The 17,792-nt window shown below is 38.4% G+C and overlaps 1 protein-coding gene across 1 annotated transcript; it reads left to right on the forward strand.

Moving 5' to 3' along the window:
• The first annotated feature begins 311 nt into the window (after positions 1–311).
• Positions 312–5,620, forward strand: LOC117378905 (cAMP-dependent protein kinase inhibitor alpha-like). Its single transcript, XM_033975594.2, has 2 exons — positions 312–453; positions 3,840–5,620. Exons 1-2 carry the CDS (start codon positions 312–314, stop codon positions 3,920–3,922), a joined length of 225 nt encoding a protein of 74 aa, XP_033831485.1. The 3' UTR covers positions 3,923–5,620.
• Positions 5,621–17,792: the final 12,172 nt, after the last annotated feature.

A 17,792-nucleotide genomic window follows, 5' to 3' on the forward strand; every position in this document is an offset into this window, starting at 1 on the left:
TTATCCGCAATATGGAATTTAGCTAATTCATCTTGCTTTTTTTTTTAATTGCAGGTGTTTTGAGGTGTTTTAACATGCATTCTTATTGTGATTTGACTCGCCTCTCCATAGACCAGACCTGTAACTTGTAATCTGTAACATATAACTTGGCTGTATTCATGTATGTAGAAGTTAAATGCATTACTGTGAAACTCGAGGTGTTATTATAAAGTGTTAGCAAATACACACAAAATACGTACCGGTAGTACGTTATAGTATTATAGTTACAGTCTATATATTTCTTCTTTTACTCTTTACTTAGGTGACTGGAGATGACGGAGGTGGAGCCCGTTTTAGACTTCGCCTCTTCGGGACGATCGGGGAGGAGGAACGCCCTGCCCGACATCCTGGGCTCCCCCGCTGGAGTCAACCCGGGCGACCTGCCACTCAAGCTGGGCGAGCTGTCCCTCCAAGGTACTTTGCCACCGCAGTCTTTATGTAGTCCCATGTTTTTACACGGCACTGCAGGGAGCTCTGAGCTATTAAAATCTCAAAGTACTGCAAGCTGAGAATGTGAAGCAACAACTGTTTGGATTTAAGGAGGCATAAAACGTATTATGGGTAGAGAAATGGAGTTTGGGTGCGTCTGTGGGGAGAAGTGAATGAAATCAGTAGCAATGACAACAGCTTGTGAATAAAAATAAATCGCATCTATCTCTTAAAATGTAACAGCGACAAAACAGTGTTAACTAATAAACTACCACATTATGCTCAATAAAGAAGGCTAATTGCAGCATTAGTGTCAGATGAACACTTGGAGGGTGACATAGCAATATTTTTTTTTTTTCCAAATGTAGAAACTAAATTGTCAAATAACTTCACCAGCATCGCCCACACTCAAAAAATGTTGACCTCAATATTTTTTAGAATCAATACGAGTTCAACAGACCAGTTTGAATCATTTCATTGCTCAATTGGAATTCACTGCACAGCTAAATAACTTCATTGCTAGGAGCTATTGTTTTTAGTCATACTTAAACTGCTCCAGGGCTCATTGTGCAGCACGTCGGGCTGTAGCACTCTCTGCTGGTGTTAAATGAATGTGTTTTTTAAAATAAATTATCCTGAAATCTGAATTTTGGTTGTGGGTGGGGTCAGAAAGGGCATATGACAGAAAATACTGCCAGTTCATTACAGAGAACGGTAAAATTAAACCATTTTATGCAGTAACAACAATGCACTGCATGTGTAGCCACAATGTGAGCATTAGTTTTGTGCACCGGATTTTCTGGACTATTCGATGCTCTGGAGTATGGAGTATAAAAATGCATAATAATGAAAAAAAAACAAAAAAAACAACATGAATCGCACTCTACTGTAAGTCGCATTTTCTGGGGAAATTTATTTTAAAATATCCGAGACTAAGAGCATTTTATCTTTAAAGGCAAGTTATAATAATAATAAAATAGAGAACAACAGGCTGAATAGCAGTACAGCACATGCTAATGTAACACAACAACGAACTGAATACATGTCTGGTATGTTAATGTAAGCTTTTAACAGTTAATCAGATACACTATGCTAATATAACATATGTGGCTTGTCCACAAACATGAGAGACACAAGTTCTTTTCACTGATGTTTACTGTGGTCTTACTTCTTCATCACAGTTCACACCGTAGAACAAACACATCAAATATAACATAAGCTCTGGCTCACATATACACACAAAACTGCACATGAACACATGGAAAATATACACACCACTTTGGCCTGATAGTAAACAAATGGGTGAACCCAAAACTTTATATTTTACTTTTCAATTGTTTCTTAAATACTGCTCTGTTGGGTAAGACATCGCATTGAAAGAGTATTTGCACATTTGAAATTGAATGTTTGTGTGTGAATAATTTGGTATGGAAGTGTGTGTGTGAGCTGAATGTTTTTAGAAATGTCGTATTTGAATGTGAGATGTGCTGTATTTGATGTATGTATCATAGATGTACAGGTTTCTCATCCATCTACACCAAACTTATTTACTAAACATCAGCCTGTCCAGGGACTACAGGTGGAAATTAGCATCTATGCTATAACCTGGCACCAAACATCTCTCCTTTTTTTTTTAAGGTCAATGTAATGTTGTGCACTGTCCCTGTTTCAAATAAAAGCATACCATACCATACCATACCATACCATTAGTGTAAAAGGCTGAACCGGAAAACAGGACGTTTTCATGACCTTAAGCTAGACTTATGATAAACTAAACATTTACAATATTGTTCCACATGAAAAATTATCTGACTAAGTCGCACCCCTGGCCAAACTATAAAAAAAGTGAGACTTATAGTCTGGAAAATATGGTAGGCTCTATGCAGATTTTCCTGTGTTGCCTTGAATGTTCCAAATTAAAGGTATCTATCTCCATGGAGACAAGCAGGTGTTTGTTTGTTTTTTTTGTTTTTTTTATAGCTATAAGCCAATAAGAACACATGTTATTGAAAAACACAAAATACTGGGGGAAAAGCAATAACATATCCATGGAGATGAGCTGAAAAGTTGCATGGTTCAGCCTTTATAGTAGAAAATGCTGTTCTTCTGTTTGCAAAACTGTTTGTTACACCTACAGAAATTCAAAAAGATACATGAAAAAATCACTATTCCCATTGCGTCACATTCAGAAACTACCAGACAACCCTGGTTCTATGATTCCCTTTTATTTTATCAAGTAACTCGATAGAAAAGAGTAAACAGACGCATTAGAGACACAAATGAACTTAGTCACTACTGTCCAGATCCCTTATGTCATTTAAGGTCCCGTGACACTGTGCTACTGTGCAATATCAATCACTGTCCACAACCACACAACACACACAAAGCGCACACACAGCACACACACACACAGAGGAGACAGGGAGAGGCTCGCGTGAACACCACCGTGACCACAACAGTCCATTCAAAACACAAATCTATCTTGCAACTTTGATTTTTTAATTTTCATGTGCATTCAGTCCTGATTAAACTACAAAGACAGATCTGTAAAAATTATTATGATTTTTTTTATGATTTTTTTTTATTTTTATTCTAATAATTTAGATGTATTTTGGACAAAAGTGTTTGAATAGTTTAATTATATTTTTGTCAGTGATTCAATGTTCCCAATAATATCTGCCATTGTTTTTTTTTTTTTTTTTTTTTTTTTTTTATTGAGAATTTTTGAGATTTTTTTTTCTTTTATTTATAGTCCAAAAAAGTGCTTAGATTCTCAACCCTTCTATTGATTTTTGAGTGTGCTGCAAAATTAAATGCAATTTGTATTAAATCTGTTAACGTAGTTGTTAAAGCCACCATCCCTAAGTTTATTAAATTTTTATTTTATTTTTTATTTTTTATTTTACCAGCAGACTACATATATGAAACCTGTAACTGCCTCCCCTTACCTGGCCTTTGTTCAGACTCAGACTGTGCTCTTTGGTCTTCTTCTGTCAGGCCAAAGCTGGCACTCTGTCAGGCAGCAGCAGCATAGATAGCATCTAGTGGTGATGTGTGAGAATACAACATGATCGGGTCGGCCAGTCTAATTACGGATGGTAGCTTTAAGACCTCTGCAAATATGTTCTGATGTATTAGTTTTGTCAGTATTTCATGTTTCGGTCTGTTAATAAAATGTGCACCTCAATCTAAATCTGGACTTCTTTAAGTGTAAAATTGAATGTAAAATGTCAAACGTGATTTTGCTGCTAAAGAACAGGCCAGATTCTCGATAACAATTTAGCAGTTAGTATCAACATTTCATCTGTAATTCTGTGTAACCTGTTTTACAATTTACCGTAACCCCGCCCTCCCTTCTCTTATCTGCACAGATGGACCGGGAGGAGCCCAATCCCCAGCGTCAGAGGAGGCCAGCGCCCCAGCGGAAAGCGCCCAGGCCAAAGACGGATCTTAGTCCCCCGCGCTCCTCCTCGCCTGGACCCTCCCTTTCTCCTCGGGTACCCCCCACCTGAGCGGTCGCCAATTCTATACCTACAGAACATGGCTGGCATTCTGTGAGACGTTTGAACCACGCACTCCCATTGCCCTTGACGCTGGAGAGTCGGACAATAAAGTTCCGAGCCGGCAAGATCCAAAATGGCTACCCTCGCCAGTCGACACTTGCCCGGGACTCGATGCAAAGTAGATTGTACAATGAACTATTTTTCTATTATTTAAACACGTCGAGCTGCGACATGTTCGGATTTCCCTTGGGTCTTGTTCCACTATGTGATGTAACTATGCTTTTACAGGAGAGTGCAGTGCTGCCCCTTGTGGTGTGTTCAACCAGCTACCACTAGCAAAAATGACACTATGTTGGAAGTACATGTGTATTGTTGATCCTATTTTGTACTATCTGACTGTTGCCGTCTTAAAACCAGGGATTTTATGAATTTAGTAATGGCTGAAGATTAGTGCATATCTTGAGACATTCCTTTAGTGAATATTCCACTGCCAGTTGCGTCAAACTATTATTTTATAGGTCCAATATACACTAAACATAAAAAAAAAAAAAAATTATAATGTTGTATCATCCAAAAACATACACATTTTTGTTGCATTTTGTCCCATCCCTTTTTGAATAGTTATTCATATATTTTACACTTTCTTTCTCCAAAGCTCAAATAGTCCCCACCACCTTGTGATGTCATCAAGTTGTAAACCAGGAAGTGCTTCTCTTTGTTTTGAAAATCCATATATGTTCACCAGACTTGTTATGTGTTCCGAGCATTTTAATTAAGTGCTTTTCACAATGCTCAAAAGCCAGTGTAGAGTTTTGCTGTCATGGTAAAACTATCAACAGCTGCCATGCTAACGTGCACTTCCTGATTATCAGACAATAAAACGCTTTATAATTAAACAGGCAGCACGCATGTTTTGACCTGAACAGCTGCTTATACAGTACATCTTTACTGGGGCAAGAGAAGTTTTTTCTCAAATACATGGACAAAATCGGGTACAGGGCCTTTAATCTTTCACTACACAAGCAGGTGGAGTTGTTGCGCCCTCTACTGGTGTAAAATCATGTCAAAATGAGGAACCTGTGGCCTATAGTTGCTTTCCATACACATTTTATTTGAATTATACAACATGAAATATCGAGGCTAAGATGTCCCCAGATATTTGAATAATTCATAATGTAAGACCTTTAAGATTTGCTTATTCCAAATTTGAAAAAATGTGCCTAGTGGCAGTTTACAGTTGTACATGTAATTGTGTGAAGTACTGTTATTGACCTAATGGGCTTTAGAGATATCGCCTCAGTGGTTAAAAATGCTTGTGGACATTTTTGTAATCACATTTGTAAAACATACTTGTTGACCATTTCAAGTCGGAAGAAGTAGCTTAAGTCAGTGTTTTCTGCTAACGCGGACACGAAGGAGTTAGCTGTTTTTTTTGGGAGGAATGATAAAAATGATGCACATAACAGCCAAAATTTGTCTAATGTAAATATGCTCTGTTGTGCTCAAACCTTTGTGTTCTACAGTGGCTAATATGTCTGTATTGAGTGTTATTCACAATGCAACTTATGGCTGTCCAAACTGCAGGTCGCACTGTTACGGAGGTGATGGAGGACGGTGTATTTTTTAGCGAATTCTAATGTCAGTGGTGCGTATATCTTACTGGATGAATCCCTCTTGTTGATTCTATCTGGTGGTGGTAAATTGCCATAATAAACTGGAGCTTTATACAAATAGAAGTTGAATGTGTTTGTTTGTGTGCAGTGGTAGAAAAAGTACTCTTTTAAAGTATTTTTTTTACTAATAAAAGTACAGATACCAGAGCAAAAAATACTCAAGTAAAAGTATCATAGGAAAAAATCTACCTGCTGTACTTTTTACACAGATTTAGAGAACTAATACAGCTTCAAATGTATTGATTTTGTTGATTGATTTGTTTATTTCTATTTGTTTTTCTTTTTTGTTTTTTGTGTATATTTTTTTCTTTGCTCAAACTATGAACATGATAAAAAAAAAAAAGAAAAGAAAAAGAAACTTGGACTTTTCAGCAGGTCTCAAACTGTTGAAAAAATGTATTGGAGTAGAAGCAAAAAGTATCCACTTTAAAATACACTTAAATAAAGTACAGATACCTAAAATGTGGGCTTAAATACAGTACTTTACTTTTACTTTGTTACGTTCCATCAATGTATACATGCAAATGTTACATTACATTATACCTGTCAGACTGGTGGCGGCTGGTAATATACGAAAAAAGCCTGTAAATATTGATACATTTTATTTCTACAGTATCTTTCAGACAAAAATGAAATTCAAAGAAAGACCCTTACAAAAAATAATAATAATAATAATGCAGATAAATAAATTGAATGGCTTTTGTGGAAGAAGAAATTCTCCCATCATCCACCATCATACCTTTCAACTCATGACATTTGAAAAATGTATTTGAAAATGAATGACCTGCTTCAGGTGCAGAAATCCGATTTTAGCTCCCTGTTGGATTATGCTCCATAAATTATTCAATTATGAAAAACTGCTTTAAAATAGAAACAACTGGGAAGCAATTTTAAGCCTGGGAGCACCTGCGGGGCCTATAGATGATGAGGCTGCTAATACCGCTGGTATTTTCTCACTGTGTCTGGGTGCAATTTCAAGAATAGGGCACTCAATACTAGTACTACAGGCTATAATAAGAGCGATAGAAAAACACATTTCAGATTCAGCAACAGATAGATAGAATGAATACCATTTACAGTGTAGGAGATGCAACTCTCTGTAAATGCAAGTCAAATCAGCTGTAATAACTGAGGATTGTACGTGGTTATGTTGAATTATAGACACTGAAAAAAACACATCAGATACCATCATTCCCTCCTGGCATGCAGCTATCACCATAATATCTTTACAAGCGCGACAAATTGCTCTCTAACTGCCCTGAACACAAATGCAACATAAACCAAAACGATAACACAATTTTTTTTTATGCCCAACGCTCCCTGGACACAAATCATAACAATAACAGGCTGCTCTTACATAATCGTGCAGTTCCTCTGACCTCCAGCAGATGGCGGCGCAGACTCAATCATCATTCTGTGCACGAGCCTTAAAGGGAGGGTTCCTTTGTTAAATCTGACACAAAGAAAAATAGCTTAGATGATTTCTCCGCTTTTAATATGATTGCGTTGTTTTTAATTGGATTAGCATAGCCGGATTAGCATTTTATGAATCTGTTTTTTTGGTAAATGGGATTCCTGGTGAACGCAGGCATCCAGGAATCAATTTCGTGCCAGTTTTAGCTACGGGGAAACGATGTTAAGCTTTTGTGTCAATTATGTAACTACAGCATGAATTATTAATGTTTTTGTAGTTGAATATATTTGCTGTGAGTAACTGGTGAATATGTAAAACACAGAAGTGCAATATGGAGCTGATTCGATTAATGTTTTGGTGAAAAATATTCCTGTCTCCTCCTTTACCCTGGACGCCGCTACGTCACTTGTTGCTAGGGTAACAAGGCATGAAAGGCTGGTTCATGGAGGCTACCATGGGCTTTAGATGACGTCATAATATAGGATTTGTTTATTTATTTATTTTTTTTGTTTGGTTGTTTTTATGAGACAGAGGCAGATACATTATTATTATTATTTTTTTTTTTTGGATGTTTGAGTATTATAGTGGTCTCTTCCGGGTCCTATTCGAACACTCCTTAGAGTTAACTGTAAGATCCTGTACAAGGCTCCGCCCACAAACCGCAAGACAATTCTCCATAAATGTACAACTGATGTAATGTGTATTTGTTTTATTAGTGGGATGCAGCTCATTGTTTTGTGACCACGCTCTGAAAGGGAAGAGGCTTAACACAGAGAGCAAAGGGAGGGGGACTCAGAGCACCAAAACAATAAAAAGATAAATATGTTATGTGTTAGCAGTTATTACCTCACAGAAGTAAAATATCCCCTCTTTAATTATTTTACTGCTTCTCAACTCCATGAGCTGATGTATAATGAACCTGTATGTAGTGATGTTGTGATTACCAGCTGTAAAAGTTGACTTGCATAATTTAAAGAAAAGGAAATCCATCCTCTGCATTTGGCCCATGCTTCAGTGTTGCCGGGGCATCCTATTGGGAGCAGCGGGCACCACCATGCCCAAGGTTACACAATTTTCAGAAAAATTCTCAAGTTCAAAAACTTAATGTAAAGCCCCACTAACTTTTTGCCAAAAACAGACTAAAATAAAAGTATTTTTTGTCATTACAGATGTTTTTATAGTACTTAAAAACACAGGCCTGAACGTGTCCTCCTGCTTGTTTCCATGGAAATGTTGTTCTTTGGCTATAATATTCCACAGTATGGCATAAAACAAATCTATTGGCATGGAAAATGTTTTTTTTTTTTACTTTCTATTTCAATAGGATCATGGAGTTGACTTTCCACCTCCAGAAAGTTACATTCTGTCACTTTAAGGACACATGTTTTCAGCGTAATAAAACAAAATGAAGAAACAACAACAACAAGAACGACAACTAGTCTATTTTCAGACATACTGTGGCTTTAAATATGCATGGTTAAATCCATTATTATAGGATACTGAATATTATTCTCTTTTACTGTCTCCAGCCCAGCTGAGGATGCTGAGGATGCTGAGGATGCTGAGGACTCTGAGGAAGCTAGCTCTCTCGCTCTCCTTACATAATTGAACAGTCCGGGGTAGCGGCTGAGCTAATGCTGGCTTCCTTGAGGAAATTGTCGTGTAATCGGCTGACATAGATGCACTGTGGTTGGCTTCACCAGGCTAACACTATTATCGGTCGAAGCTAAGTGAATAAACGCTAGCCTTTAGCCACTCCAGCACACTCTTCCTTTCAATATCTGCCTGCCTGACTCCCAACTCTGATGGATGAGTCTTTATGCTAACATGCTAGCACACATCCAGCTTTTGATTTCTATTTCAGATTATGTTATTCATGTGATTCAAATTTCTATGTAAAATGCACCTGGATAACGATAGGCTATAATATGTGATGGTTTGCGGTCCAAACCCTCCCCCTACTTCACTGTGGATGTGTCCTTGGGCAAGACACTTTACCTACCTCTAACTCAGGTATTGTGAGTATATAACCACACACAATAAGTCAATTACAGTCGTATAATGGTGTAATGTGTGAAGAATGGAAGCCCATGTCCTCCCCAACATTATATTAGGGATGTGTCCTTGGGCAAGGCACACAAGTGTTTTCAGTGCAACCGTGCACAATAGGTCAATGGATAGAAGCCCGTGGAAGGAAGAAAATGCTCCACATCTCCACATAGGCATATACAGGGTGCCTTTATTTATTTATTTTTTTATGTAAGATAAAATAATAAGATAATCCTTTATTGTCTCCCATGTAAATATATTGTAAAACACTTTTCCACAACAGTTTGTTTGTGTACATTGAGCTTAATACACCTGGGCTTTGTTTTTATACAAAACATAATATGATATGAATAAGATCTTGCACCATATACTTTGTAACTATAACTTTTCTGTTTATTTGTATTAAAGACATAAAGACATGAAGACATTTTAGTTAAACTTTATAGGCCCTTTTCATGGAGCCACATAGCTAGTTCCGGTTCCCTCAAAAAGTGCGGAGCCGCACCTCTCGCTCCATTCATAGTGTATTGGACATGGGTAAAGTCGTGATAAAATAAATCAATATTTAAATACCAGGCAGCGGACAGCACGTTATGGATGAATCACAGACAACAGAAGACCTTTACAACAACGTAAATACTTCACTGGAGGAAACTTCTGTGTTTTGAAAAGTAGATATTTGTGTCTTGAAGATAATGCTAACTCAAATTAAAATTAATTACCGGTAATGATGTTGAAATAGCACTACAATGAATGATTGTGCAGACACAAACAAGTGACTTGTTACTAGAAGTTGTTTTGTGTCTATTTTGACATTTAGATTAGGTTAGCATTAGCTTTGAGACATAAATACTGACTTTTCTAAACATACAAGTTTCCTCTGGGTAAGTTCTTACGTCCTCATAAAGGTCTTAACATGCCGTATGTGATCACCCATCTGTAACTGTAACTGTCTGATATTTAAATATTGCTAAATGCTGCTAAATCCTCATGTGGGAATGTGTGTGTAATTTTATCTGAACTATCAAAAAAGTTATCATAATATTGCACTTAAGTGAAAAAAAAAAAAAAAAATTTAGTTAATTTTAATTTTTGACTACATATTTTTATTCTCCAATGAAACGTCCTCATTGTGCTAGAAATAATGGTTCTCTTACCTCATGTTTTGTTTTACGGCAGCATTCCAACAATCTTGTAACCTCCCCATACTGTCCCACAACACACTGACTGTACATTGACACATCTAGTTTCCAGTTTCCCTTTATTAATATTTCCAGTTCGTCAGCAGCTCAAACAAACCTAAAACGTCATGTTTGAGTGTGGGTGTGCAGACTGGCACTGGGGCCATGGAGATGCAGGTCACACAGTCTGTGCCAGGCAGACGCCACGGCACAGCCTTCACGTGCAAGCCAACGTGTTTTTATCCACCGACAGATAGATCCTCCAGAGGGAAGGACAGAGAGGAAGAGGAGGAGGAGGAGAGAGGAGGAGGCATTAGAGAAACATGCATGAAGACAAATCACAATAGCATGTGTAATTAGTGTCGGGATGATGCTAGGCTAATTTTATCATGTTGCGTCTGTTCTCAAAGCAAGATAGCAAAGATCTAGCACCACGCTACCGTCTAATGGAATGAGCTTCTTCTTAAATGGCAATTTAGCCTGGCAAACAAGTATCTCCTAGTTTCTGTTCCGGTGCAGGAGGGTCTTTTACTTTTAATCTGCCAGGTTTGTTTTGGGACTTGTGGTGACAGGACCAAGTTACTGATATGTAGTTGTGAAATACAGGAATTAAAATTGAGAAAAATTAACAGGCATTCAGCGACTTTGTGGTTGGTAGTTGCATATCCATGGATAAAACATCAACCTAGCCAACTGTGACTTTTGGTACCACTTTAAAATATCTACCCCTTTGTTCAGGTGTAGTATTTGTCAGTATTTTTCATGCTTTATTAAGGCCAATGCATATGTAATTATTATAAAGTGTTAATAGACTTTTCTATGTGCAGGTTTTTACATCAAATGCCATTCCTTTTACTATACCCGCCAATGTGATAACAGTGCACCATGTGTCTTAGTCTTGGTTCTTGACAAGGTTTGAACTGACTGCCCTCCCGTAAATGGGGTAGCACTTAACTTACTGACCTACTGTCACACCACTGAGTAATAAATGAACACCGGTGTCTGGAAATGCGCTATGTAAGACTCAATATCATTATAATATACCATACCGTAAATAAAACTCCGTAGGAAAAGAGTATGTAGGATAAGAAGAACCAATACTAGACCTGGACTGTTTTACGGATGACTTTCTCCAATTGGCTTATATACTGTCTATGGTAAAACGCTTTAAATTGCGTATTTACTCTCCCTATCCTTCTCAAATCAGGGACTGAACAAAGGCTTCGCAGGCTGTCCAGAAATAGCAGAACGCTCCAAAGCCAAAGCACAGAAGACAGATTGTAGAGTGTTTAATTACAGCCATCGTGTTGGAATCCACTAGTGAGACTTTTTAGACTTTATTGTCCCAGAGGGGAAGTTCTTTTTCACAAACACAGAGCTTGTTTGAGATATACACAGACACACAACAACAACAACACAATAACGCAGATAGTGAAACATGGTCATGGTACCTAATGGGCCATGCTAGTCTGTATAAAAGACACAATGACATACAGAGACCATAATTGCAAGTAATTATAGAGACAAAAACATAAAAAACAGTATTAGGTTCAATTCCTCTTTCAGTTTTTGAGTTTACATGTTCTTCTATGTCTGGATGAAGAGTAAAGACCCTAAAACAGTGCCTGCATTGCAATGATTTCTGTATCTATTAAAAGCTAGTTTGGATTTGAACATGTCCACCTCATATCTGCAAACTCAGGACATGTTCCTTTAACTTAAGAAGACCATTGACACATTGAGACAGATGATAGTGTCTTGTTTCTTTGGAGAGTGTGACCAACCGTTAACTTGAAGCGTTTTATCATCGTGCTACATTGAGCTCAGTGAGTTGACCTTTTCAGCCTGTCCTCTGTATTCACACGCTTCTAATCACAAGACAGCCATTAATCTGACAGAGCACACCACACTGATCCTCTGTAGTTTCAATGTATGGGCGTGCTGACACTCACTAAGCTCACTATTCAGTTAGTTACACTTAGCGTTTCATGCTACGCCTTGGCTCGTCACTGGCTTCTTTCTTCCATAGGGATAGAGCCTGTGTGACTTCAAATACCAACACTTTTAGATGCTAGTGTTCATAAATTTGATGAAGATGATATGTGCCACTTTTTGAACCATGTGGAAAGGAAAAAAACAAAACAAATTGCAGACTTTTGCTTTAGTTTTGGCATTATTCAGACACTATACAAATGTCGACAATGTCCAAATACTCGTTCAAGTCTCAGAAATATGTTGAAACTGAGTATATTTGACACCAGTTATGAGGCATCTGATCATTATTGCTTGTTCTTTGCTCCAGGGACCATGGACTCTTTTCTCCATGTTGTTTGGGAATCTCCAGGGGTTCAACAACTGTGGAGTAAAGTAAACAATTGTTTGGTTGTATTGGTTGTTCTTTACCCATGGAGCTTATTGTACAACTTTTGAATGATGACACCCAAATTTTCTTTTGGGAAAGGAAAAATCTGGCTAGCCGGCCTTACTGCAGCCAAAAAATATATCTCAGAGATGGAAACCACCTAACGATATATATCCTTCAATCATTGACTTCATTGTTTTTGGACATTGCATATCTTGAGGTATCTTGAGCTAGGAGGGCCATTAAAGGTTGAATAGGGTCGTTGAGGCTGTAACTGGAAACAATAGCTGTTTACAGTTTCAGTGTGGATAGATATAAGGGAGTGTCCACCAGAAATAATCTGACCAGAACTGAAGAAGCGGCTTAGATAAGCAGTGAAACGTCTACTACGACTCCTACAACGATTTGTCCAGTTGACAGATTTAAACTTCGTCTTTTGCTATGGATCAGACTGGACGACTGAGGGTTTACACAGACATCTTCAGCTAGAGGCAACAAAGCTTCTCAGTGGACTATTGTGGGCACAGCTGGCAGACGATATTAAAAAGTTTTCTGCTCAGATAAGGTTTAATTCGCTGCATCACTGTAATACTTCTGGTTGGTGGCTGGGTGGGTAGGTTGTTGGGTTGGAGGTGTAAGTCTTTTTCCAAAAATAAACAAAGATGAACACGTTAACATGTGTATTTGGCTATGTATATTGTCAAACTGATGCTCTTCTTAATAAAAATCAGTGATAAAAAAATAAGTGAGTGGTGACAACATCCACAATCTTACCACCAAAGCTAACAACAATTGTCCTATTTTGCCTGCCCCTATCTCAAATATATGCAAAAATAAATGGAAATATACAACACTGTGATGTCATCAGAAACCTATCAGCATGAAAAAAACTGAATCACTATTGTTACTAAACTGGCAGCAAACTGTAAAATAAAATGTATCTGATGCTTACTGTCCTAAAAATGCAGAAAACTGACTGGAAATCACTTGTCTAATGAATTCCAAGCATCCTAATTATTCACAGGGATGACTTTATAAGCTGTTTTCTATCAGAGGCCAGAGTGTAGTTTAACCATAACTGTAATGCTAACAACAGCTAGCATACTAACAGCGTGCCAGCATTACTTCCTGGTTCAAATTCTTTATAAAATGCTTTATAATTAGATGCAAACAACACGCAGCCATCTAATTTTGACCCGAAGAGCTGTTTTTACAATATATCTGTACAATATAGCTGTACTTTTACTTTATTACTTGGAAAAAAAGGTACAGCCCCTTAAGCATTCTCTGTATTTGCATCTTTCAATACCATTAGATCAATCTCCAGATCTTGAGGTAGATTTGGTCAGGACTACCTTACCATACAATTCTGCACGTATTGAGTTTGAATATTTGCCTACACCGCCAAAGTCAATGTACAGACAACTCAACCCTAGTGTTAGAATGTCCGTTTCTGGTGTAAGCGTCAAAGAGAAGAGACTGAAACAAAGTCAGAAGGTTTAATGAGTTCCACACGAGTAAAGTGAAAAATGAAGCAACTGACTCTGCGGAAAGGATAGAAGAAAGTCCTGAGATGTGCGTGTTGACAGCTGGATTTAACCGAAATAACCTGAACATAGCTGAGTCCTTGTAATCTCCTACGCTGGTCTCCATAGCGTCTTGGTGATCCTCCATGCATTCCATATCCACTGGTGTGCACGTGTTATTTACCTTAGCATTAGCAAATCGAGATACCGGTTTGGAGTAGTGCTGCACTGCTAGAAAATACCTCACACTAGCATGCATCGGTTTACATCTCGTGCTACGTCCAGGCTCATCATTAGCTCCACACACGTGCTGGCTGAGTGTTATGACATGAGGGAGGCAGAGGCGGGGTGGAGGTTGGCAGCGTTAGCCTGGCATCACACATGGACATAAGCGATGTGTCACACGGCTCAGTCAGCTCTGCGGTAAAACAGATATGCTAACGTTAGAATCCTATGACCCTGTTTAGATGACAAGGATGTAAAAAAAAAAAAAATGCCACCTTGTCTCCATTGCTTTGCCTGGAATGTTATCTATCTCCATGGAAACAAGGAGATGAAACCGCCAGGCTAAATCTGTGGAGAGGCAAGCCTACTTACAGGAATATACAGTAATGCGTGTTTTTCAAGGTATTTTTAAATAACCGAACCTGACTAAATGCTAGATATATTTGCGCTAAATAAAAACTATAAACTGGTGGATAAACTGCAACCTGCGTGTGTCCATGAAGATGTTTTGCTTTGCCTAAAATATTCCAGAGCATGGCATTACAATGACATATGCCCATGGTGAAAAGCAGGTGACGCAACCTCACCTCTAACTCTTGTCAAATTGCAGGTCAGATCTATGAAAAGGTGACCGCCCCACTCACAATTTGAATGTACGTCAAACTAAGTCTAAAGGAGTCTATTTTAAAGCAAACTCTGTTAACCAAATATGATACATAGATGAGTTTAATGCCATACTGTGGTACATTCAACTCCAAGCAACCATCAAAACAAGCATCCTTCCATCATAAAAGTTACACATGTGCGACAGTGGCTCAGTTGGTAGAGTGTTTATCCGTTGATCCGAAGGTTGGGAAATGCCGTTCTCGTAAAACCATCACCGGCTGAAAGGTCAGATCCGTTGACCCACAGGTTGGCGGTGCGATTCCAAGTCCTAGAGATTAATGGTGTCGTTGTGATCTTGGGCAAGACACTTAACCCGTCTTACCTCCAGTGTGTGTCTGAATAGGTGAATTGTTACTGAAGGTGCAGAAGAGCTATATAAATATGTGACCATTTACCATCTCCACAACGCACCTTTAAAATGATTTCGTGAATGTTTTTGTATTATTTAAGTTAATTCTTGGAACACACCACTGCCTTCATTAACCACATTAAAGAGATAACGTGACGGACCCCACACCTCTCCTGTGTCTGTCTGCTTTGCTAATTGCTGCTCACAGGACTAATGGTCTATGCTTGGCCCCATTCTTTCTCATCAGTATTCTCGTAACACACTTTACACCGGATGACTTCACTATTCGTCTGCACCTCCGCCTTTTACGGCTCTAGTCCGCATATATAACCTGTTCTCTTGCGGGCGCTGACATCTCTATGGATTTAAAGGTCCTATAAGGTGCATTATTCAGGCTTTATAACTGATACAACTTAAAGCAATTCATTCTTGTCCCGGTTTCAAAGTGTTACTGTTAGTAGCTGACACACAAAGGAGACAAGCAGTTCAAATAAGGCTAAAAATAGTAGCTGTTAGCTTGGAGGCTGGTTAGCGGTGTAGTGGAGGCAAAAGGTGAACTGGAGTGCAGGAAAGTTTGGTCTACGAAGATAAATATACTTTAAAAACACAGAGGGTACATCCTGGACAAAAGCGTTTCTATGAGACAAAAATCAGGAAGCACACTGTTACCATGCTAGTTGTTGTTAGTAGTGGTGTGATGCTCAAAATCTATTCTGGAATATGAAAACACTTAACCTCATTGGTGTGAATATTTAGGGTGCTAGAAAGGCGTCAGGAAAGCCAGTAGTACCTTTGGACCACTGCAAACCATTTCAAATGAACTAGTTCTGTTTTTCACATTTTTAAGACTGGAAAAATTAGGTACAGCATCTATTTTAAAAAAAGAAAGAAAAACAATGTGGTATTTATGATCATTTGCACAGTAATTTTCAATAGCCAACAGCCTCTGTGGTGCATCAGGAAATAATATTGCCACAAACTGGAAAGTAACTGGTTCTTATTATGCCAAAGCACATACTGCATATATCCACTTTAAAGGGCCTATATTAAACAATGTTCTGATCTATGTTACAATGTTGTGTCTGTGATGTTGTATGGTAATACAGAACGTGGTTTTAAACTCCATACACCTTCACTAGAGGCTTTTGGATAATTCCAGCCCCGGAGTTGCCAATCTCTACTGGTGAAAGGTAGCAGCTAACTTGAAAACTACCTCTTCATGACATCACAAGGTGAAACAGAGTATTTTGCGCTTTGGAGTTGTGGACAGACTAATAATAAAGGGTTACTCAAACATGTGAATGAAACAAAACACAACTCCAGGTCTGTTACTGAGGAGGTAACATTGTAACATGACTTAGTTTTGTGTAATACAGGACATTTAAACTCAATTTAAGAATTACAATTTTGCTTGGTTTTTAAAATATCTAATTTGTTTCTTCTTTACACATGAGGGATAAGGAATCTATCAACTGTAAATTGATAAATCAGCCCCTCCCAAGCAACATCTTGCCTAGGGCCTCCACAAGCCTGAGAAGGCCCTGGGAGCTCCATACTATTGTCTTTAAGAGCCTGACATTGGCTTTGATGGTCTCTGTCCATTGGATTCACTCTGGGTCAGTTTTACGACTGGCCACATTTCCCAGAATGCGTGTCACTGGCCACATGAGCTCATATACATGAGCTGGTCTGATGACTGTGTGTCTGGAGATGTAGGGAGGGGCCCGGGCCATACCCCCACCCCCCACCTCTTCTGATAACACAATGACGTCATCCTCACTCTGGGCACATACCACTTCCATTTAAAGATCAGCACACTGGGGGCGACAGCAGCTCAGTTGGTGTTTGTCCACTGATCTGAAGGTTAACCCACCCAGGCCACAGGTCGGCAGTGTGATTCCAGCTCCTTCAGATGAATACTGTTTTTGTGTCCTTGGGCAACACACTTAACTCCCCTCAGCCCCAGTGTGTGCGTACACTGGTGTGTGATTGTGTGTATGAATAGGTGAGTGGTTCCTTGATGTAAAGCCTTGAAGGTGGAAAAGTGTTATATAAAAAGGTGACCATTTACCATATTGTGTTATAAATATTATGTAACTTTTGAGAATTTTTACTCTTATTACTTAAATAGACAGAATGTTGTTTGATTGTTAATGTCAAACAAGAAAGAGTTTTATTTTACTTTTTTTCTCCATATAATTTTAGCAGTCAGTTATATAAAATAATAAAGAATGTGCTTTATCTTATTTTAGGAGAAGTAATTACAATAGGGCCATAAATGTGACGGTAACAGAGCTGTTTGTTGCAAATTAGACACACAGGACCCCACAAACAATAGGGCAGGGGTGGGGGGCAAACGCTTTTGAGACATTCCTG

The sequence above is a fragment of the Periophthalmus magnuspinnatus genome, chromosome 11 (genome assembly GCF_009829125.3).
Source record: "Periophthalmus magnuspinnatus isolate fPerMag1 chromosome 11, fPerMag1.2.pri, whole genome shotgun sequence".
Taxonomy (NCBI): Eukaryota; Metazoa; Chordata; class Actinopteri; order Gobiiformes; family Gobiidae; genus Periophthalmus; species Periophthalmus magnuspinnatus.